At 49.3% G+C, this 23,407-nt stretch overlaps 2 protein-coding genes and 1 long non-coding RNA gene across 5 annotated transcripts; 2 read left to right on the top strand and 1 right to left on the bottom strand.

Moving 5' to 3' along the window:
* The first annotated feature begins 89 nt into the window (after positions 1–89).
* On the top strand, positions 90–6,642 carry OSGEP (O-sialoglycoprotein endopeptidase). The gene is made up of 11 exons (XM_006191224.3): positions 90–579; positions 1,889–2,008; positions 2,190–2,365; positions 4,446–4,541; positions 4,678–4,727; positions 4,860–4,938; positions 5,514–5,579; positions 5,691–5,781; positions 6,013–6,088; positions 6,188–6,286; positions 6,437–6,642. Exons 1-11 carry the CDS (start codon positions 465–467, stop codon positions 6,474–6,476), a joined length of 1,008 nt encoding a protein of 335 aa, XP_006191286.1. The 5' UTR covers positions 90–464; the 3' UTR covers positions 6,477–6,642.
* LOC116664171 lies at positions 3,112–16,515 on the bottom strand. 3 transcript variants are annotated; one of them, XR_004320539.1, is made up of 5 exons: positions 16,378–16,515; positions 15,198–15,747; positions 14,399–15,048; positions 12,770–12,903; positions 3,112–4,555 (listed from the first exon to the last, which is right to left on the bottom strand). It is a non-coding gene; the product is annotated as an uncharacterized LOC116664171 (long non-coding RNA). The 3 variants fall into 3 exon arrangements; XR_004320538.1 differs by having other exon boundaries at positions 14,399–15,747; XR_004320540.1 differs by lacking the exon at positions 14,399–15,048.
* KLHL33 (kelch like family member 33) lies at positions 15,137–21,747 on the top strand. Its single transcript, XM_006191222.3, has 5 exons — positions 15,137–15,231; positions 15,520–16,291; positions 17,879–18,803; positions 18,919–19,086; positions 19,192–21,747. The coding sequence occupies exons 1-5, from the start codon at positions 15,163–15,165 to the stop codon at positions 19,742–19,744; spliced, it is 2,487 nt and encodes an 828-aa protein (XP_006191284.3). The 5' UTR covers positions 15,137–15,162; the 3' UTR covers positions 19,745–21,747.
* The last annotated feature ends 1,660 nt before the right edge of the window (positions 21,748–23,407 follow it).

Genomic DNA, 23,407 nt, shown 5'->3' with positions numbered 1-23,407 from the left:
CAGCCTTCCCGCCCTTCTCTGTGTCTTCAGGGCACTGAAGGACCCAACCCTCCATTCTCGGGCTGTTTATTGGTGCGCCAGATTCATGACTCATTCTGCCACCCTGACCTGAGATCCTAAAGCTGTGCAAGAGGAAACAAAATCAGTGGGGGCAGGCTGGCATGGACCCTGGGAGAGAAGCAGACAAATGGATAGGAATGTAAGGCGCAATTGCCGGCTCAGCGTCCCTGGCAGTTAAGAGACCAGGCCCTCGAAGGGGCCTTGATGAGTCGCCGTGACGACAGGGGCGGGGTCGGCGCGGAGCGCTCCCCAGGGAAGTTCCTTGGTGTCCGTCCCAGTACGCGCTGCTACTAGCAGTCGGGCTCGTCCTCCTCTGCGATCTGCCTCCCAAAGCGGACTGGTGAGGGCTCCACGACTCCAGTGGTAGCTAGGAGGCCTGCAGGCGTTTTCTCCCGGGCTCGGGCATGCCGGCGGTGCTGGGTTTTGAGGGCAGCGCTAACAAGATTGGCGTGGGAGTGGTGCGGGATGGCAAGGTGCTGGCGAACCCGCGGCGGACTTACGTCACGCCTCCGGGCACAGGTACGTGAGTAAGGAGTTTTATTTTTGCGGCGCGCTTCTCCGCACAGCATCACCTTATGTCTTCGTAAAAGTTAGTGAACCAGGGCGTGGAGCGCAATGTCACCTTAGAGAGTTTCGATCCGACTCTTTGACAGTATTAACGTCACAAGGCTGTTGGATAGAAGAGTCACAGCCACTTGGACCAGGATCTTCTAAGTTCATTCAGCCTTTAGTGAGTGCCTTTCATGTGCTAACCGTCAGCTGGCTGCTGGATACAAAAGTAAAAGTTCTGAGCCTGCTGTGGAGGGGGACATGTAAAGAGAACTTTACAGTACAGTATGGAAAATAGTATAATGTAGATGCAACCAAAATATTCTAGAATGAGGAGTGTAAAGACTCCCAGCTTAGGTGCTGGACAGGACTAGCTGGCTTTGTGATATTCAGAATTTGTTTTTGGACTTATGTTTCTTATTTTTTTTTTTAATTGAAGTATAGTCAGTTAAAAACTACAACAGTTACAATGTTGTGTCAGTTTCTGCTGTACAGCATAATAGTTGTCATACATACACATACATATATTCGTTTTCATATTCTTTTTCATTATAGGTTATTACAAGATGTTGAATATGGTTCCTTGTGCTATACAGTACAAACTTGTTGTTTATCTATTTTTGTTCCTTATTCTTAAAAATGGGAAGGATAATACCTGTGTCACTGAGTCTTGGGAATTAAAGTACCAGACACATTATGACTTTTCATAAATGTTATTTGTAAGTAATTATGTTGTATCTTGCCTACCGTCCACCCAAACACCTGCATATATAGGGTAGGGCACCTGAAACCTTATGGACCTGAAAAGCCTCCCTAAACAGGTGATATTGTGACAGGTCACTCATTAGAAGTGTATGTGTATGTTTAACACTCTTCTGGCACCAAAAATACAAAGATAAATAAAATATCAAAGCCAATGCTTTGAGACGCTCGTGGTTAAAATGGGGAATCTATAGTTGTTGCATGTTAACATATAGTGTGTTAAGAACAGTGATGTGATCACACATAGGGTTTGTGGGGTCACAGAAGATCACCAAAAAGTATGAGGTTGGTATCGCTTGAATTGAGTCCCAAAGGCTGCCTAGGAATTGGGTATGAAGTAGGGCATTACCTTTTCAGCCTAGCTGAAGAGGCTGGAAAGACTATATCTGAAAAAGAAGACAGGATGCATGAGGAAAGTGGAAGAGACTCTTCCTACCCTACTAAAACGTCTATTTTTGACTTCTACTTATCTTTCTATAGAAAACCCTATGATCTCTGACTTGTGTCCATCTCCTAGGATTCCTTCCAGGTGATACTGCCAGGCACCACCGAGCGGTTATCCTGGACCTGCTGCAAGAGGCACTAATGGAAGCTGGATTAACCTCCCAGGATATTGACTGCATTGCATACACCAAAGGTATGGCTGGGAGAGAGCTTGACAGTGGGAGAATATACCTGGAGCCTGACTAGGTCAAAATAGCCTGCAGCTCCCTCTGCTACCACCACGACTCCCATCCCACTTCTCACATCCCCTGCTTCCCCCAGCTCTGTTTTTCCCAATCTCTATAGGATTCTGACTCCTACTTCTGTCCCCCTAGGTCCTGGCATGGGTGCTCCACTGGTTTCTGTGGCTGTGGTGGCCCGTACTGTGGCCCAGTTGTGGAATAAGCCATTGCTGGGTGTTAACCATTGTATAGGCCACATTGAGATGGGCCGTCTCATCACTGGAGCCACCAGCCCAACTGTGCTGTATGTCAGTGGAGGAAATACACAGGTATTTAGAGCACTTCGCCATTCCTTCTCTTTTCATTGTTCCCTTAGGGACTTGGGGGTATTTTTAATGACTGAAACAAAACAGAGTTAAAACCACAGGTTCTGGAAGAAACTTCTGTTCTTGCTGATCTTCTGTCTCTCCTCAAATTTGACCTTGGTTGCCTGTACAGAGCGTTTAAGAGCAAGGTCTCTGAAGACATCCTTGCTAACAACAGTTTTGTCCAAAGGCATATGCACAAAGTACCTTGTGGGCATGAAGTGATGATAGTTATAAACTTTCACAAAAGACTTGATCTTTGACCTCATGCCGATTTTCTTCTTCCCTGTAGTAGCTGTCACTTTGCAGGGATAGTGATCAATACCAGCCACCAGAGCATGGCCTATAGGGTCGGTCTAAGATGCAGTCATCAGTGCTCTTCATGGTGACTGGCCAGGAGCAACACTGCCTTCCCAGGTTTCCTGAACTTGCCCGTTTCCATAGCAACCACTCAGGTGGCTCCATCATCTCTTCTTAATTTCTAAGGAACTATTCCAGCCACTTTCATGTTCTGTCTGAGTGGCAGAAACTGCAAGAACAAAGCTGGACTCATCTGAACCTAAAATGTGATATGCTAGAAAACCCACAACAGAGTTGGTAACATTGCATTTTTGGGCAGGATGATTAGAATATTAGATGACTTTTATATATGTGCTTATAAAGATGAGGAATTTCCAGTTTAGAGAGGGAAAGAATGGTAATGATTGAAGTATTCAAAAGACATTTTCATTTTTATTATTTTGGAGCTTTTTTTTTTTTCTGTGAACCTTAGCAATTAAAACTACGGGGCACTATTCTGTTTGTTTCTTTACAATAACTTCCTGTTTTGTTTTAGTTACTGGTGGCAAATATGCAGAAGTTTTTACTCTAAAAGTGTGAAAATACAAATCATTTTTAAAATAAGAACCATGAGTGGTAGAAGATATTTTAAATTTATAGGTGAAGCCAGAGTTGTTTGGGATACCTTACAAGATCTTTTAAGGCTGGGATTAAGAACTCCAGCCTGCCTTTCCCACATCACAGCTGGCAAAATTTTTGTGAGAAATAGTCACTGTCCTCAGCTTATGAAAGTACATAAGTTATATTCTAAAACTTCACTTTGTGAAATAGTTATTAAAGATGAAACAGGTATTCCCATGAAAATGATGTGGGAACTTTAACCAGCGGAGGGCAAGTAACTGGTTGAGGCCTGAAGGATGTCATACGAGACTAGGGCCTTGGGGTGTGGAAAGTAGCAGTGGAAGCCTGCGAGAATTAATGGAGGTGAACGGTGATGGAGTTTTCTCTTCTTTTCCTCTTCCCTTTTGAAGCCTGCTTAAGTGTTATTAAAAAAAAAATGATTAGGTAGGGAGGAGTGGATAACAGAAATAGAAAGGCAGACTTTTTTCTTCCCAGCCTTTTGACAGTTGCATAAGATTTGCATCAGAGCAGAAGAAAATCCCCAGCTGCACCAGATGGGGAGAGGGAAGCACTCCCTGTCGCAAGCATGGGGCGTATTTGTCAGTGGGTGATAAATACTCTTTGTGCTAGAAATCGGTCACGTATGAAGAATAGACCTAAGTTGGTTGCCAGTACTGAGTTGGATAGGCCATTAGTCTACCCAATATGGAATTTCTGAGTTTTTTAAACTCTACCTCTTGTTTCCAAATACCAAATACCACCATCCTGGTAGTTCTGGAAGAACTCTGGTTCCCTGCCTCTGAGAAGGAAAGCCTGTTCGCTAGTCCACACTGTCTAGGCTGCTTTTAAAGGATATATCAGGAACCTCCAAGCTAGAAAAATGTATCCCAGATGACAATTTGCTTCTGCCCTGACTTAGACTACTTTCTGTAGATGAGGAATCTGCTCTGGGAATTCTTGGTATATATAGTCTTCTCAGATAAGAGGTATAAAAAGTACCCATTGAGGGTTTGGAAACGTACTTTTTCTCCATTGCCTATTGGAAGCGCTAGTGGCCATGTTGATGTTCTGCTGTGTTCTTCCCCAAAGCCAAATGCTCCTCTTTACAGACTTGAGGTTTCATGGACATCCTCATCACCCTTAGGTGATTGCGTATTCAGAACGTCGTTACCGCATCTTTGGGGAAACCATCGATATCGCTGTGGGTAATTGTCTGGATCGATTTGCTCGAGTGCTGAAGGTAAGCCATTGGGGCTACGGGGAACATAAGATGTGAATGAATTTCTGGGAAGCCATGGAAAAGGAGCGAGAAGGTAGTAAATTAGCATTCTGTGCTTCCTGGCTATCTAACTTCATCCTCTTTTGCCTTCTGCTAGATTTCCAATGACCCAAGTCCAGGCTACAACATTGAACAGATGGCAAAGCGGTAAGGGGACATAAGGTGGAAGGAGGCTGACTGGTGGGGCGCCATATGCATTAATGAGGTTTGGGAGGGCTTTGGAGGGTGAGCAGCCAGCTGACTACGGGCTTAGTGCGTCATATACTCACTCCCACATAGAGGCAAGAAGCTAGTTGAGCTGCCATACACGGTAAAGGGGATGGACGTCTCATTCTCGGGGATCTTGTCTTTCATTGAGGTGAGTGTGGGAGATGGGAGGAGATGGCCATTTCCGTACTTTTTAATGAAGCCTAAGTGTCTTGCTCACCATTGTGTTTCCTGCATGTAGCACTGTGCTGGCCCATTTTAGATGCTGAATAAATACATTCAGCAAGTATTTATTGAACGTCTCTGTGTGCCAGGTACTGTTTAAGGCAATAGTGATACAAGATGGAAAAAACAAAAATCCCTGCCTACTTGGAGCTTGCATTCTTATTGGGGGCAGACATACAGAAACTGGAAAAAGAAGAAGGAAAAAAGAAGCGGGGGAAATAATAAAGTAAAAAAAAAGGGTCATATGGTGACAAGTCATATGGAGAAGAATTAACCAGGGTAGAGGGGTGCCAAGGCAGGCAGTCATAATTATTGAATCCTGAAGGAACGCTGCTAGTTTTATAGCTCAGTGCCTGCAAAGGGCAAGATGTCATAGGGCGTGTGCTGGGAAGTTGAGTTGTGGTGAAATGCAGTGATCTTCCAAGTGCACTGATTTTTTGCTCTCATGTCACCCCCAGAACCACTACTCATTATTTTATCTGTTTTCCCCTTTAACTATAGGATGTAGCCCAGCGGATGCTGGCCACAGGCGAGTGTACTCCTGAGGATCTCTGTTTCTCCCTGCAGGTAGTGGGGTAAAAAAAGCGGGTCGGAAGGTTGGAGCTGGAGGAGCATTTGCGTGGTAGACAGAACCAAGCTGGGATCGCCTCTGACGTTTTCGCCTTGTCTGCCCCACAGGAAACTGTGTTTGCGATGCTGGTAGAGATCACAGAGCGAGCCATGGCACACTGCGGCTCCCACGAGGCCCTCATTGTGGGAGGTGTAGGGTGTATGTATCATTGAACTGGGCTCCTCTTCCCTGATTTGGGCCACGTGCATCTTCCTCCTAATACTCGAAATCTCTCAGACTTTGGGGAAATTACTAGTTTTATTTCTTGTCCTATGCTTCCCAATACCTGCCTCCTGCAACCCCTACTTTCTAAGGCAGTGCACATGAGGTGTACAGCTAGACTGGAGAAATGGCTAAAACTAAGCTAACCCTACCCCTCCCTCTTCGTAGGTAACATGCGGTTACAGGAAATGATGGAGACAATGTGCCAGGAACGCGGAGCCCGGCTTTTTGCCACAGATGAGAGGTAAAGGCCCTTTCCCGTTCTTAACTTCTCCCCTCCCCCCCCAACTGCTGTGATTTTCTACCCTTAGATCACAAACTTCATATCTCTTTTCCTTCCCAGATTCTGCATTGACAACGGAGCCATGATAGCCCAGGCTGGCTGGGAGATGTTTCGGGCTGGACACCGGACCCCTCTCAGTGAATCTGGGGTCACACAGAGGTGAGTACCCCCTGGGAGGAGGTGGGTAGGATTCTGTGGGAGGTAGGCAAAAGTCATCAGCAGGGAGGAGGATCCAGAGGGCTGAGGGCAGAGAAGGATGGAAGGTCCTAAGGCATAACCGTCCACCAAGTTTTTCCTGTTTTTTCACAGGTATCGGACAGATGAAGTAGAAGTGACCTGGAGGGACTAACAAGGTTAACAGGATCGGAGTAGGCAGAGCCCTACGTGGAGCCCATGGGGCCCTGGGCCTTAATCTTTGTGCTGACACAAGCGTCCTGACAAGGCTGTGGATTCCCCTCTCCCATCATTTGAACCTCAAGACGACTCAACAATAAAACATTTTTTTTGGTTTTGTATGTTGGTAATCAGCTCATGTTCAGGAGTGATACACAGCTGGCACTGGATAAATCGTTGCTGACGGGGTGATGGGTAAGGAGGCAGGGGCCGGAGCAGCCTGTTGGCTGACTGCAGGTGGCTGCTCTGGAGCTGAGATGGAGGGGATAGCTTAGATGTTCTAACCTCCCCTTAACAGGGCTGTTATCATTAATACTAATTTTAGCATCAGATCTTGTGCCAATTGCTTTATATTCGTCTCATTTAAATTCTTTGAAGTATGAGTACTCAGGATCTCCCTGAAAATAGACTAAAGCCAAGTGTAATTTCATACTAACTGTTAACTCAAAGGTAAAACTGTCTCCCCTCCATATACTGAGTCCTACATACACTTCCCTTGGCAGATTTGGGGGGCCCCAAGTACACATCTCTCCCCACCACAGCCACCAGCACTAATCTTGTCATGTCCTTTGTCTTGTTTATGTCAGTCACCACCAGAAGTCCCGAACTATCAAGTCACTGCTCATCTTTCAAAGTCTAGTAACCATTACTCTCCACTCCCTTTTTTGTCCCCAGCTACCTCCGTCTTTTAACTCCTGAAATTCTTTTTGTGATCTCTGAAGTTAATAGCTAGTCATTAGCAAAACTTCCCTATATCCTCAGCCTCCTCTCTGAATGTTCCATTTCCACAGTCCTGCTCCAAGCCCTGGTTCCTCCCGAGGCCTCTGCTCCTCCCACCAGCTCTGGTGCGGGTGTTTTCTCTCACACCCATTGTATCACTGAGCTGGAGCCAGTGCAGTTCTCCCCATTTTTCCTCCTACTATTTCTAGATTACTCTCTGTCATCCCTAACATACCTCAACTTTGAAAGACAAGTCAATAACTCATAAATCTTGGTGATTTAAATATCCAGGTAGATTATCTTCCTGACACTCTGGTCTCAGTTCTTTGCTCCTTTCTCCCCACTTCAGCTACTCATTCCCCTGCTTATATTCTAGACCTACAGCTGCTCCAGATCTCAATCTCAAACATCCCACTCCCACTATTCCTATTTTTCCAGTTCATTCCACATGTCTTTATTTCCCTCCTCCACCTGAATCCCAGTCATGAGGACTTCGCTGCAGACACCTCATCTCCCTCCCTTGCCTCTTGGTTTTGGTCATGCTCAGCCCTTCGCCCACTTCACGTCTAGACCCGTGCAGCTGAAAGGGCCGGGAAAAACAGGCTGACTTGCCTTACTTTAAATTCATCACTGTGAAACTTAAGTAGGTCCTTTATGCTACTAGCAACATCCCTACTTCTGTCACTTGGCCTCTTTTCTGATCACTGTTTTATTCCTTCTGATCCCTCAAATCTCCAGCATCTCCTCTCATCCTCACTTTTACTTTGGTAGAAAATGGAAACAAATCAGAAAGGTTCACAGGCTCCTACCACTACGTCTATATCCAACATTGATCCCCGTACACTCTGTTTTCCCTCCTGTTACTGCATAACAGTGGTTCTCAACTGGGACTGATTTTGCTCCCAGAGGACATTTGGTTGTCACACCTGGGAGGTGGTGCTACTGGGTAGAGGCCAGGGATGCTGCAAAATATCCTACAATGCACAGAACAGCCTCCCACAACAGAATTACCTGGGTTTAAATGTCACTGGTGTCAAGGTTGAGAAACGCTGCTCTAAACAGGGCTCTCCAAATCCTGGTGTAGCCGGTCCCATCCTCCAGCTTTCAAGGACATCTCTCAACAGCTCTCCCTCCTTTTCTGTAGAGTTAGTATTCCCCTTTCTCTCTTGGGGAGCCCTCTCAGCACACAAACATGCTACGATTTTCCTCATCTTACAAATACATAAACCTCTCTTGGCCCCATTCCTTCTAATTTTCCTGCTCTATTTTTAAAATATTATTTTTTAGGGTGGTAGTGGTAGAGTGTGTGCTTGTCATGCACAAGGTCCCAGGTTCAATCCCCAGTACCTCCTTTAAAAATAAATGAATAAACCTAATTACCTCCTCTTCCAAAAAATAAACAAATTATTTAAAAATAAATAAATAAATAAATGGTCTGAATAAAGAGACAAGCTGGAAGAAATTTTAAAAAATAAATATTTTGTATTGTTGAGTTACAGTGTTATACTAGTTTCAGGTGTACAACATAATGATTCAGTGCCTGTAGGTCATCTTCCATTTAAAGTTATGATTAAATACTCGCTGTATTCCCTGTGCTGTATAATATATCCTTACAGTTTATTTTTTCTGCTCTATTTTATAGCAAAATACCTTAAAAGAGTCGTTTCCACTTCCTCTCCACCAATTCTCTATTCCTTATTACTTTTTTTTTTATTGTTTTTGGGGAGAGGTAATTAGGCTTCTTTATTTTAGTGGAGGTACTGGGGATTGAGCCCAGGACCTTGTGCAGGCTAAGCACATACTCTACCACTGAGCTACACCCTCCCACCTTCCACCAATTCCCTATTAACTCCATGGCACCAACACTGTTCTTACCACCATCACCAGGATTTTGCACAAACCTAAATCTAATGGCATCTTCTGCTTCATCTTGCATAAGTTATCAGCAGCATTTGACACCCCATCTTTGAAATACTGTCTTTACTTGGCTTTAGGACGCATTCTCTGGTTTGCCTCCCAGCTTACCAACTCCTCTTCCTGTTTCCTTTGCTAGTTTCTCCTCATCTCCATAACTCTAAACTCTTAAGTTCAGTCCTTGGGCTGCTTTTCTGCTTATACACACCTGCTGTGATTTCATCCAGTCTTACACATTAAAACCATGTCAGTGTGGGTGACTCTCCATTTCTAGCTCCAATCTGGACTTCTGTCCTGCATATCTAGCTGCCCATTGGCATCTCGACTAGGGTGCTTAATAGGCGTCTCAAATTTAACATACACAAAATTGAACTTATGTTCTCCCCAGCTTCCTGCTGCAGTCTTTCCTGTTTCAGTGAATGACAGCTCCATCCTAGCTGTTCATGTCAGAGCGCCGTGATATTATCTTTGATACCTCTTTTTCACCTCCTCCGATCACACTGACTTTACCTTCCGAATATATCCAGAATTCCATTTCTCACTTCCACTGCTGCCACCCTTGCCCAAGACAGACTTGTCTATCTCAGGATTATTGCAGTAAGCTGGGCTGTTCCCACAACTGCCCGCTTATAGTCAGCTCTCAACACGGCCAGCTGGAGTGAATAGTGCTAACATAGAGGCCAGATTATGTCACTCTTCTCAAATCCCTCTGTGCTTTTCTACATTAGTGAAAACCAGAGGCGTTTAAAGGCCCTAGACATGACCTGGCAGGAGATGATGTCCAGGGGCCTGACATCTCTCATTGCCTTCATTCGTGGAAGTCAGCAGGACACACTGACCCTATACTGTTAGTTTAAGAGACTCAGGAGAGACGGAGCTAGGAGGAAGAATCCACAACTCAGGTCTCAAGAAGCCATGATTTTAGTCTCTTGGCTCCACCAACTTTGGATAGCACAAAAATCCACCAGGACTGGACACTGGTTAGGGGGGTCAGTTAGCACCAGGCACTGTGACTTATGAATAAGGCAGTGATAATGTTCAGAGCAGTGATCAGCTCAAGGTGTCACTCCCATCGCCTCCTCTCTGTTCTTCCCATCCCACATTCCCAGGGATCTCACCACTCTACTTCCGTGTTTTCATCCTGTTCAGACCCCTAAGCTCCCTCAACTCTTCCCTCTGTGCTCCCCACTCCCTCCTGCCTCTTTAGAGGAGTAGGGGGCTATCATTCTCCTTCTTCCCTAGGACCCTCCCCCAGTGATTGCCATGTTTTCTTATAGTGGCTGTGCCAGAATAAACTGTACTCAGTCATGGCTTTTTTGGGAAAGACTATGGCGAGAACCATGAACCTCTGTGAGGCTACCTGTTCACCTTCCTCATTGCTGTAGGCTCCTCATTATTGGTGAGTTCTCCTCCACCCCCCACACCAGGCTTCATTAATCACCTTTCCCCTCATGCTCTCCACTGCCCAACCTCAGGCTTTTAGGGCCTGACCCTAAAGACTCTTTCCTAGCTCTCTAGTCCTGAAAGTGGATGAAAACACCTGCTAACTTGGTGGGGGTGGTGTGTGAGGAAGGTGGAGTGGGGAGTTGGAACTTTCATCTCTCCCAGAGCTGATCTGAACACCATTGCCCCCATCATCTCCAACTTTTCCCTCTGCTCCTATGCCCTCGTCAACTTGGGCTATTTCCAGGTCTCCCTTAGCCGATTGTCTGGTTAGTATGAGCAGGTTTGGGAGAAGGCCCGGGGATAGGAGGACCTGGGAGAGTTGGGACAGCATCCTTAGGGGGCAGGGGTGGGTGGTGCTGAGGCTTGGACAGGGATGGGCTGCATTTGCTCTCCTCTGTAGGCTGGTGCCCTTCCTTCCACTGACACAGTCCCTGGCTCTCCCTCCCGGGCTCTCTGCTCTGCCTGCTCATCATGTTCCTCCTCACCTGGTGGGCAGCACTCATCGCTATATTGCTCATCCTTCTGCTGCTGCCCCTATACATCCTTCAGGAAACCTGGTGAGTGAGTGGGCAAGTAGGTGAGGGAGTGAGATACAGCAAGAGGCTGACCCCCATACAAAAAAACTGGTGGTCTCTGGATTGGATCTTGCCTGCAAATGAGTTTTGTTCGTATTGCACAGCACCTGTAATTTTCAAAATTAACTGCCAACATTTAACATGCATCTGGTAGTCCAGGGCCTCCATCCCACATTACACACTCGGCTAAAGCCAAGGAGCTGCTGTCCCATGGGACTGGGCAGGCACTCTCCAGTCTGCCACAGTTCCCACCTGGTCCACTTTATTCTTGATTGACCAATTTTTGCAGGTTTTTGAGTTTTCAATCTCTTCTCTACGCATAAGAGGAAACCAGCTTCCTAAAATCTGGGAGGGGCAGCAGAGGAAAAGGAAGGGAACAGAATTCCAGTAGGGCAGAGAGAGTAGGGTGCCCTGAGGAGGCGGAGCTGTCTAGCAGGACAGATGCCACAGGAACCAGGCTGTGCTGTGAGATAGAGAAGCCTCTCTAATACCCTTGGTTTCTCTCTAAAATGCCCAGTGGGTGGGGAAGAGCTGTAGGATGGGATTCTCTCCCCATGAAGCAGTGTATGTCCTAAATCTCATTTCCAAGCCCCTGTGTGATTTGAGATGTTTCAGAAAATAGGACTGACAGAAAATAGGTGTGCAGAGTGGGAGCTGCCTAGGGCCAAAGTGCCAGTATGGCTGGCATTTCAGCAGCTGTCAAGACCAAAGGTCCTGCCTCTATGGGCTTTCTAACTGATACCCATGAGTGAACCAGAGGGGAAGATTAGAGATAAATCTTACCTGGCCCATTGCCCAGCATAAAGTACGTGCTCAAAAATCAGCAATGACTTAAGTGGATTCATGTAGGTGGGGTGATACCTTTGAAGATGGGATAAAATTTAATATGCCTTGCAACTTCTGGGAAAGCTAGGTGAAGAGATGAGTGAATGCATTGCTTCCGGAAAGCACTGATTTCTGCCTCTGCCTGCCCTTCTCCTCAAGCCATGAGCATGGTCTCCCATGACGTCTGATGAGATCGTCAGTGCCACTCTGTCCTCTGCCCTTTCCTGCTTTGTTTCAGCCCCCCATATATTCCAGGTTAGTTGGTACCTTACCAAGCAGCTTGGGGGAGAAAGGAGAGAATGTTATCTAGACAGGGCCATGCCAAGAGTGTACTTTTTTGGTTGGGGAGGGTATAGCTCATTGGTAAGGTATGTGCTTAGCATGCACAAGGTCCTGGGTTCAATCTCTAGTAACTTCCTTAAAAATAAATGAATAAATAAACCTAATTACCACCCCCACCTCAATTCCCTCCTCTGCTTGCCTGCCTTGGACTCCCACTCCATGCCTGCTAGCTCCATGCCCAGAAGGACAGTCGCGGTCACCACGCCCACTACTCGAAACTCACTTTCAGGACCCATGTTCAATAGCTGCACCCCATGCTCTGGAAGGGCAGCACACAGAGACAGAGGGTCACAGAGAATTTGCTGGCTGATATGATGCCTCTGTGTGATTCTTAAAATGACTCACCCAGACTGGAGTCTCAAAAGTGCAGGCTGGGTGGTCAGCTGACTTGAGAAAAGGGCACACCAAGAGAGGGGATAGGCATTACCTGGAACAGGTCCAAAAGGGTCTCCACAAAGCCCAACACATGCACAGCCATGGCTACTGCATTGACGAAAGCAAAGATGATTCCAATATAACTGCCAGGTTCCAGTTCTGTGTGAGATAAGAAGTAGGTGCCACCTTAAAGGAGGGAAAAGAGAAGTCAGTCTGTGGTCTTAGCAATGCCCACAGGGCAGGAGCCCCTGAGAGATCAGGGGATTGCAACAGACTCACCAGTCTTGACCTTGCCATTGGTAGAGATGCCTGAGATAGAAAGGTTGGAGACAGTAGTGACTGCAGCCAAGAACAGGATAAAGAGGCATGTGAACCCTAGAGTGCGTGGGAATGGGGCTCCTTTAATTCACTCAGGCCATGCCCCAAAGCCGTTCCTACTGCCCAGCAGAAACCTAAGCTCGTACCTATGCCTGCCTGAGCAGTGATCCAAGCCAGCCGCAGATAGAGGATGACACCCCATATGTCCAGCATGCAATGGATCTGGGGGAGCAGGATAGAGAGGGAGGAGCCAAAGTCACCCTCAGCCTGTCTCCTCTCGCCCTCAGAGGTACCCTTGAGACTCTTCTTGGGAGTGAAGTTCTCTTTCCCTGCTTTGATCCCCAACCTTTGGGAACCCTGAGCGCCAATCCATTACCATGACTCCCATGACACAGCCAAAGCATACTGGGACCTTGCCAGTCCTGGCCCCCAAGTCATCTGGATCATCTTCTTGGGGGTGTGGTTCTGCTTGGGTCTCCTCAGCATAGGTGGAAGCCACACTGTCCCCTGGCTGAGACAGCACAGATGCAGCTGAGATGCCAAGACCCCTCCCCAGCCAGCATGTCAGCAACAAGAAGGACAACTGATAGACCTGGAGGGGCTATGGGGGGAGGTCACTGCCAGGGCTTTTAATGGAGGGTGGATGATGGCCCAGAAGAGCAGGTTTCATCCAACCTTCAGAGGTACACTGTGGGGCATGGGTCACACCATGGCAGAGCCGAGCAGAGCCTCCAGAGACATGTGGTTGAGGTGGAGCTGTCCCAGGACTATGGAATTGGCAAAGAACTCAGAGCAGGGTCCATTGTCCTTGTCCTTGTAGGATGGGGGAGGGCAGAGGCCAATCTGGGGTTTGTCTCTGCTGGATAGAAGTTTCTCCTCTTCCTGGTGGGAGCCCAAGGTGTTGACTGTCTTGTCTCACCCCAGTGAGGCTGTAAGAGGATCTGAAATGCCTTAATTCAGGGAGAGGGTGCAGAAGCTGGTCACTGTTGCCCATTTAGCCAGTCAGGACAACCACAGGCTGCTTCTCTGTCAACCCATTTGTGGGAGTACAGCCTGAGGGCTGGGGATGCTACACTGGGTACCTGCAAGCTGAGAGCAGGGACAGCGCTGAAAGCTGGAGGGGATGCTCTGCTGAGAAATCCACCCTTCCCAGCCCTCCCCCATGAGAACACCACCCCACACACATGAGTGTAAGGAAAAATCCAGCTTTGCTCCTGGGTTGTCACCTTGTAAGGCAATCTATTCAGCCTGGACCAGCCTTTTTACAGGCCAGGAAATCCACCCCCAGCAACCCTTGGCCTGGGAGAAGGGAGGGAAGGGGCATCACTTCCCTGTTCTCTAATTTCCTTTCCCATGATAATACCTGGAACTGCAGGGAAGCATGATTGTCCAGATGTAGGAGGGTCTAAGGATGAGAAAGGCCGCTCTCCCAGGCAGAGGGAGTGGCTGTTGGTACCCTGCTTCAAACAGTGAGAATGCTTGCACACTGCTCTGCCATCCAGTCCAGGACTCTTGTTCCCACAGCAGCAGGGATCATGCCATGTTCCACTATCTGATCCTCATCCCAGCAACCAATGGGATTAGACCCCTCCAGATTCTTAAGACTCAGGCTTGGGTTTGCTTTCTCACCATTGACTCCACCTTGGGACAGGGAGGAAACCACTCTCTGGGTTGGGTCACTTATGGCCCTTAGCCCTGACTCCTGCCCCCTTCTACCCCACCCCTCTGCTTTCAGCGGACCAGAGGGGATATGTTTGAATTTTAGTATTGGTCTCTCCAGAGTGCCAGCTTTATTGTAGGCAGAAAAATCAATAGTCAAAAGCCAGGATTGACCCAAAGCACACACTTCACTCTTTCTTCCCACTTTTCCACGGGACTCTCACAATCCAGGCTCTCTTCATCCACCCTCTCCAGCCTAGTCCAGTGAACGCAGACTATCTGGCCTGGCTCACTCCACCAGATTCGCATTCTCCTTGGCTTTTGAATTTGCCTCACTCAGCACCAGGACATGACCTACAAGTGGAAGGGGGAGGAGGTCATCTCGGGACGAGGCCAGGGGATTGGGTGTCGCAGTTTGGGCACCCAGAGCCCAGCCCCTAACCCGCCAGCGCTGGCTATAATTAGCCGATGCCGGCCCTGACGCCCGATGCGGGGGCGATTACCTCAGCCACGCTGTCTGAAGTAGAGCAGGCTCAAGTAAGAGGGCAAGTGGATCGCTGGTGTCTTGGGAGGGTGACCACGGGGATGGGGACAAGAAGGACGGGGTACAGTCCCGGGTACTGAGTCTTCACACACACACTTCTTGCGTGCCTTGCTGCACCTCGTCAACCTCTTAGTTGTGCGGTGGAGCCTGGACGCTCGGGAGCCTTGGGATGGGGGAGGGGACTGAAGTAGGATGAGGAACTAACACGTCGCCCGTCCAGAGGCAAGGCTTCCTCTGACCTCTCTGGGTCCAGTTCTTACTCCCTCTTCTCTCTCCTCCAGCGAACCTGGGCCAAGAGCTTCTCGGATTCAACAGATCGTCGTCGGTCAGACCCAGAGCAAGCCTCTCTTCCGGTCCAGAAGGACAGCCTTGACCTCACTTTGCCAGCCCGGAGAACCCCTTCCTGGCCCCCGTCCCCGGACGAGGATCCCAATTTGCCCCTCTTTCCTCTGGAAGAGCCTGGCACCAGGCCAATGGTCCCAGGGAGCCTTCCCTCTCCAGCTTTGTCCCTAGAGGAAGAAGAGGAGGAGGAAGAGGATGAGGACGGAGAAGACACAGCAGAGCCCGAGGAACTGCGCAGCGAGGAGCATCCCAGCCAGTTTTTCGCGGAGGCACAGCGGCTGCGGGAGCAGAGATTGTTGCTGGATGAAGAGGTGTCAGTAGGGGGGCGAGTATACGGGGTGCATCGGGTTATCTTGGCCTCAGTCAGTAGCCTCTTCAGAGATAGGCTGCTGAACGGCAGAGGTCAGCAACCCACCTTCTGCCTGGAAGTAACGCCCGGGGCCTGGGAGGCCGTGCTGACCTTTGCCTATGAGGGAGTGCTGGGACCCGCCCCGCGGGGGGATGTGCTGGTCGCGGCTGAAGCCCTGGGAGCGCCCCGGGTAAAGGCCGCAGCCCAGTGGGGACGCGAGGGAGCAGGAAGCGCCCGGGAAGATGCAAAGCACCCCAGCCAGACAGAGGAGCTGAGAGAGAACTTGCGCAGCATCGAGCTCCTGTACCAAGAAGGCATCGGATGTGACCTGGAGCTGGAGGCAGGCGGCTGCCGGCTGCAGGGTGAGAGCCTGTGGGGCATTGCGTTAAAGCAGGTGCATATGCTACCCGGAATGGTGTGTGCAAGCAGCAGATGGTTCGATCCCTACCATAGTGATTTTGATCCTTGCTGCAGTCAGAATTTCCCTCGGGTGGCCTTTGGTGCCTCTCCAGACCCACTGAGAATGGGCATGCGCAGTTGAGTTGTTTTCCTAGGCGCGCTGATAGATTTACGCTGAGTCTTTTCCTGTGCCCAGTAACAAGAAATTTCCAGCCAACTGGCTGGAGCTGAGGGTATAGTCCATGCCAGTAGAACAAGCAGGAGGTGACTGACTCAAGCAGAGATTAACCTAAGGCCCTTCTTGGCATCTTCTATTTAGGGAACAGGAAAAGCCAGAAGAACAAGGTGGAAAAATTTAGTGTGTCCTTTCCCCTCAGTGTGTTTGACACCATGGTAAATGTAGATTCTACAGCAGATGAACAAGGTCTGATACCGTTTTGCTACCAGGTCATGACACTTTGAAGTTAACTCTGCTCATCACCAGGAAAGCAAAAGAGGGTTGAATAACTTCAGTATTATTCAGATTCTACTAACACTTAGTGAGGTACTGGGTACCAGGGATTTTTACACATGCCATCTCTTTTCATTCTCATTGAAAACTAATGAGGCAGATACTGTTGTCCCTAGGTGCAGATAAAGAATATTAAACTCAGAGATGTTAACTGGTGATAACCAGGATACAAGCCCACATCCACTAGCCCAGTCTGCTTTCACCAGGCCATGCATTGCCTTCTATGCAGCCAAATCCATGACACATAGGACTTGGCAAATGGAGTCAGAGTGCAGACACATGAAAGTTTAAAATCAAAAGGGGTTAGTTTAGATATGATCCAGTTCAGATCTTACACTTTATTGATAAAGAAGTCAGACTTTAAGATATGTCCAAAGTCGCATGGCTACTGCTTAGTAAGAGGAATTACTGGGACCCAAAGTGCTTCTGGGACTCCCAGAAGGAAAAGCATCCTATTTTAGTCAGCTTGGGCTGCTATAACAAAAATACCATACACTGGGTGGTTTAACAACAGAAATTGACTTCTCATAGTTCTGGAGGCTGAAAGTCCAGGATCAGGATGCCAGCATGGTCATGTTTTGGTTAGGGTCCTCTTTCTGATTTGTAGATGACCCCCTCACTGGATCCTCTCATGTGAAGAGAGAGAAATCATCTCTCTTGTCTCTTCTTATAACAGATTGCTAAAGTGTTGGTTATCATTTCCGATTGCACTAGATGGAGGGGGAATTTCAAATTTCGTAGTCATAAAATTCTCCCTAGGGCTCGGAACTTAAACACACTTATATCACTGCTTATACTTCCTTAAGAAATATTCCAACATAATGGTGGGAACGTGTCTCTAGCAAATAATGAGTAAGAAGGGGCATGAAATACAAGCGGTTGTGAGTCCTTTGACAGTTGGCTCTGAGTGTGGTTCTGGTGTAGACCACAGTTTGGCCTGTGGTCTTGGGTGGTTGGCCCAAAGTTGGGGTCGGGAGGTTGGGAGAGTGCCTAGTAGTTTGCAACACTCTAGATCCCTCTCTGCTTCTCCCTCTTGCAGTGCACCGAGCGGCCCTCGCCTGTGGCAGTGAGTTCTTTGGGGCCATGCTCCTGAGTGGGATGAGGGAATCCCAGGGCACAGAGGTGTCTCTGCACACCATCTCTGCCCAGGACCTGCGACTCCTCGTGTCTTATGCCTACTCCGGGGTTGTGCGGGCAAGGTGGTCAGGACTGCTGAGAGCCGCCCAGGCTGCTCTGCAGTACCAGAGCTCTTCCTGCCTGGCCCTGTGCCAGAGAGCCTTGGCACGAGGCCTCAGCCCTGCTCGTTGCCTGACCCTGATCCCCATGGCTGAAGCCCCTGGGTTTGAGAGGCTCTGGAGCAAAGCGCACCACTACCTCCTCACCCACCTGCCCGCTGTGGCTTCGTGTTCCACTTTCCCTTCTTTACCGGCTGCCTGCCTGGCTGAGCTCCTGGACAGCGATGAGCTACATTTGCAGGAGGAGTTCGAGGCCTTTGTGGCTGCACGGTGTTGGCTAGCTGCCAACCCTGAGATCCAGGAGTCAGATGCCAAGGCCCTGCTTCGATGTATCCGCTTTGGCCGCATGTCTACCAGGGAGCTACGGAGGGTACGGGCGGCCGGATTGCCTCCACCCCTGTCCCCGGACTTGCTCTATCAGCTGATGGTGGAGGCTGAGGTTCCAGGACAAGAGAGACGGAGGGAACCTGACCAGGCCCTGGTAGTGATTGGCGGGGATGGGCTCAGATCAGACATGGCCGTGAGACAGCCGTCCCGAGGAGTGTGGTGGGCCCGGGCCTTTCGCTGCGGCACAGGACTGGTTCGCACTGTGGATTGGGGACGGCTGCCTGCCCTGCCTGCCCCAGGGCGCTTCCGGCATGGGGCTGTCAGCCTAGCAGGAAGTGAACTCTACGTGTGTGGGGGACAGGATTTCTACACTAACTCTAACACCCTGGCTTCGACTCTCAGGTACGGGCCCCTGAGGATGGCAGGTCCCAAGGTGGGCAGCCGAGGGAGGTTGGTGGCCCAGCCAACTGCAGGCTCCCAGGGTCACTATTCCCATCTCTTGACCCCCTGCGTCCAGGTGGGACCCCAGTCAAGAGGATTGGGAGGAGGTGGCACCTTTGTGCCAGGCTCGGAGCCTTTTCCCCTTGGTGGAACTGGATGGACTGCTTTATGCCCTGGGCGGACAAGACAATGGTGTTGCCCTCAACTCTGTGGAGACTTACAACCCCGAGGTCAATGTCTGGAGGTGAGCAGGGAAAGGGGCGTTTCAGGCATCAGGGAGAAGCTAGGGGACTGGGAAGAGGAGAGCTGAAGATGACTGTTGCCTGACGCGTGCCCTGTTCTCCCTCAGGCCAGCACCTGCACTGCCAGCACCATGCTTTGCCCACGCAGCAGCTGTTTTGGAGGGCCGGTTGTACGTGAGCGGTGGCTGCAGCGGGACTGGCCAATACCTGGCTTCGTTGCTGCACTATGACCCCAAACTTGAGAAGCCGGGGACATTTCTGAGCCCTATGGGGGTACCTCGGGCTGGCCACGTCATGGCTGCTCTGGGTGAGCGGTTGTATGTAGCGGGTGGGCTAGGTGAGACTGGGGACCTGCTGAGCGTGGAGGCCTATGAACCAAGGACTGATGGCTGGACTCACTTGACGCCCCTGCCTTCCCCCCACGTGGGGGCTGCAGGTGCTGTGGTGCAGGGGGAGCTACTGGTGCTGGGGGGCTACAGCCACCGTACTTATGCCCCCTCCCACCTTATCCATGCCTACTGTCCTGGCCTGGGCCGATGGCTCTGCCTGGGAACTCTGCCGAGGCCCCGGGCTGAGATGCCTGCCTGCATCCTGACGCTGCCCGCTGTGCAGCACATAGCTTTGCTTCCCATGCGGCACCAAACTAAACCTGCTGGGTGAAGTGGGAGCATCGGTGGATGCGGGGAGGAAGGGATAAGAAACATCATGGAAGAAGGACAGAGATGATGCAGAGAAAGAGAAGGCCTTACTCATGATAGTATTTTATTCTAGCACAGTGCTTTACAACTCATAAACCGCTTTTGTATATATGATCTTCACTGAGGAAAAGGTTCCAGAATTCCTGGAGAAAGAGTGTTGGGGGAGGGGAGGCAGCTGAATACCTAGATAAGGAGAGGAGACCCAGGGGCAAGTCTACAAGGTTTAGGGACCCTGGCACGATTTTTGCTGGGCAAAGTGCACTCTTCTGGGAAAACAGTGAAGAAGCATCAGTAGCCAAGGTGTAGGGGCCATGAGAGGACAGTTGGGATAATGATTCTGACCAATGGAAGAAGGAGAAGAACGTGGAAAGGACATCTGTGGAAGAGTCGAGGGGTGTGGGGGAAGGACTGTAATTGTTGCTTATCTTTACTCTCCAATCCCTGAGATACCCAAACACTCATGACAATGTTCTTTCTCAGGTAACCTGTAGACCCAGTCTAGCATTCCCTCAGCCAGACACCACAGGCTGCCCCTAAAAGCCTCTTGGTTTCCAATCTGAGGGGAAGTTCCGTCTGGATCGGGCACAGCGCAGGGGCCCGAGATGCAGGACGATGAGGTGGGAGCGCCGCCCACGGGGAAGATGAGGAGGGCAAAGAGGGAGGCGCCCGTGGTGGGAAAAGGATGAAACAAGATTTGAGGGCATGTGGTAGATGAAGTTAGGAGACTGACTGGCTTCTTTCCTTCCCTTTGGGGTGAATCGAAGGAGCAGGAGGGAAACAGTACAGCTGCAGTGTGAGGTCTTAAGTTATGAGAGGAAGTGGCAGAGAGAAGAGTGAGAGGCAGAGAAGCCCCACAAAAGTGGTTCTCCCCTCTCTCGCTTTCCTCCAGAGTTTGGGAATCCATTTCCCTTTTTCTCGGCCAGGGAAAGTTGAGTCAGATGCTTCCTCTCTCTCTTCCTTCACCCTGCTTTTCCTTCCCTTTTTTCCCTCTCTTTTTTCTCCTCTCCTTTCTCCCTCACAGTTATTAATTATCTACTATGTGCCAGGTACTATGTGAGGTACTAAAGATCCAAAGGTCAGGGAGCTCCTGATCAGCACACAGACTTGTAAACAAATACAAGTTTTCTAGTGGACTTAGAGGGATGGACACTTGCCTCGTAGCTCTCAAGAGAGCCGCTTTCTCTTATACCTCATAGTTAGAGACAGGAGAGCTCAGAGGATGGAGAAGGGAACTCTACCCAGCGGTGGCTTCTGTTAGCGAAGGCATCATCAGATGGATATAGTTTGAACTGGATCTTGAAGGCTGCCCAGAAACTCACCAGGCAGAAAAGGAGGAAGGCACTCCAGTCAGAGGAAAGAAGCAAGTTGGGTGGGTAGTGCCCTGTGTCTCCAGAGCAAAGGGGAAGTCAGTATTCCAGGGGTTCTTCAGAGAGTTCTTCTGCCATTTGCCAGCCTAATCTTTTCTCTGGAAGCTTCCTGAAGACAATGGCTTTCACTTAACAATTGTAAGTTCCCTCCCTCCACAACTTCCCTAAACCTTTCCTGTCTGGTATTTCCACTTCTGACCCCTGAGCAGCTTAGGGCAAAGAAGGGCCAGTTCTTTCCCTTTTCTATCACCATTGTTTATTAAGGTTTTCATGCTGCTAAAGGTGAGAGGAGGGAGGCCCCTTGCATCTTTCTCCATCTTGGTCTGGAGGGGCTTGACTTTTATTTTTTTTGAGATTTTCATTATTTTAATAAGATTGTTTTTTCTATATCTCTGTTTAGGAACATAGTTGAAAATGAGGAGGGGTAAGTAGGATATATGAGAGAACAGAGAAGAAAGATTAAAGAAGACAGGGAAGAAGGAAATTGGAAGCACTGAGTAACTATGAGGATTGAGTCTTTAGGGTGAACTTCTGTGAACCTGTTCTTTGTGATTTGTATGCAAAGATAGGCTTAAATAAAGGTTTTGCCATGATTGAATCATTCTTGTCTGAGTTGCTGTATTATAAAAAGCATTCAAGCTGTCCTGCACCGGCTGTTGGTGTGACCACCGTTCCATCGTTGAGCGGCCTTTGTGGCGTTCAAGCCCGCGATGTGCCCCCAGTCAGGGCTTTGGGGTGCCAGTGGAGGCTGGCACAGAATGCAATGACAACGGCTTCAGAGAGGCAGAATACGCTGCCATCAACTCCATGTTGGGCCAGATCAACTCCTGTCTGGACCAGCTAGAGGAGAAGAATGAGCACCTCCATGCCTGCCTCTAGAAGCTGCTTGAATCCAACCTGAAGACTCGCCTTGAGTTCCGTCAGCAGTTCCAGGAGGTCCCCAGCAGTGTGAGCAGCCCCTGGGCTCTGGGAGCCCCTAGCCAGACCCCAACCTGGCCTCCCTGAGCCAGGCTCTGGCCTGAGCACCACCTGGCTTAGACATCTTCTCAAGGGCTCACCCACAGATTTCCTGCTGAATCTGCCTGCCTAGGCCACCCTTCTGGTACTTCCCTTGACATGCCTAGGCCAGCCCCCACCGCCTGGTATCCCCTCCTGGGGCCAGGTTTGGGCCTGTGGTCCACACACCACACCTTACCTGCCTGCCCAATTCCTGGGCACTCCCCACTCTGCCCATGCCTTGAGTGTCTACATTAAACAGGCCTCCAACGCAAAAACAAAAACAAAAAACCTCCAAAATCCCCTGTAATTTGGTTACTGTCTCCACCACACTACGATACCACCCCCTCTCATTGTTACCATGACCTACTTCTCATCAAATCAAATGATCTAAGGCCATCCTCATTCTCCTTCATCTTTCTGCAGGAATTGGCTGACTTGAAAACTGGCTCTGACCCTAAAAATTTCTCCTTCCCCAGCTACAGAGGCAGCACACTCTCCTAGGTCTACTCTTATTTCTCCAACTCAGAGAGGTGGCAGAAAGTCAAATCACAGTGTCCAAGAGGGTGTGGTGTCATCCCAGGTGGAGCTGACAGCCAAGGGTCCGAAAGTATGCAGATGAGGGGAGTTAGTGGCAGAAGTCTCTAGCTTTCATTATTTTGTTTTTAAATTGAGGTTGGAGTGAGAGGAGAGGAAAAGGACGCTGGCCAGTGGCCCACTCTTCAGTGAGAGAGGGGCCTGAGATAGGCCAGGTAACAAGTTGGGTCCCTGGCCAAGTGCACTGAGATCCAGGGTAGTATTTCGACCCCAGGAGGGAAGTGGAGTGAGAACCAGGAATTGGGGCAGAACCCACTCCTACAGAGCGGGCAATCCAGGGATTACGCTGCAGTTTGGTGGGTGTGTAGAGGTGCAGGACTCTTAGCTTTGACAAATCAGATAATGAGCCAAGATGTTTCAGATACTCCCCTACTAGCTGCCCCCACACTTTTCCTTCAACCTCCTTCGTGGGTGAGGGTGGAATTTCTACTATCACGCTCATCTTTCCAAGGTTGAGTCAGGCACTGGAGAGGACTGAGGGTGCAGATTACTGGTCAGTGCCAGTAAGCATGTTGGACTATATGAGTCTCCTATGCCTAATTCTGGGTTGTTCATGTCCTTCTTTTACTCTGCTTCATGCTCCTCTTCAGAAAGCTCGTCTCTCCCCTATCCTGAGCCTTCAGGACTCACCTGGGATCTAGTCTGACTGTTTTTTTTTAGCAGCT

This window comes from Camelus ferus, chromosome 6, assembly GCF_009834535.1.
Source record: "Camelus ferus isolate YT-003-E chromosome 6, BCGSAC_Cfer_1.0, whole genome shotgun sequence".
Taxonomy (NCBI): domain Eukaryota; kingdom Metazoa; phylum Chordata; class Mammalia; order Artiodactyla; family Camelidae; genus Camelus; species Camelus ferus.
This window is presented reverse-complemented; position numbering and strand designations above follow the sequence as displayed.

Coding starts and splice junctions, on each gene's coding strand:
- OSGEP (XM_006191224.3), top strand. CDS start 465: ATGCCGGCGGTGCTGGGTTTTGAGGGCAGCGCTAACAAGATTGGCGTG. Junction 4,728..4,859: donor ATTGAACAGATGGCAAAGCG/GTAAGGGGACAT, acceptor ACTCCCACATAG/AGGCAAGAAGCTAGTTGAGC. Junction 5,782..6,012: donor CATTGTGGGAGGTGTAGGGT/GTATGTATCATT, acceptor CCCTCTTCGTAG/GTAACATGCGGTTACAGGAA.
- KLHL33 (XM_006191222.3), top strand. CDS start 15,163: ATGCCGGCCCTGACGCCCGATGCGGGGGCGATTACCTCAGCCACGCTG. Junction 16,292..17,878: donor AGGCGGCTGCCGGCTGCAGG/GTGAGAGCCTGT, acceptor TCCCTCTTGCAG/TGCACCGAGCGGCCCTCGCC. Junction 19,087..19,191: donor CCCGAGGTCAATGTCTGGAG/GTGAGCAGGGAA, acceptor GTTCTCCCTCAG/GCCAGCACCTGCACTGCCAG.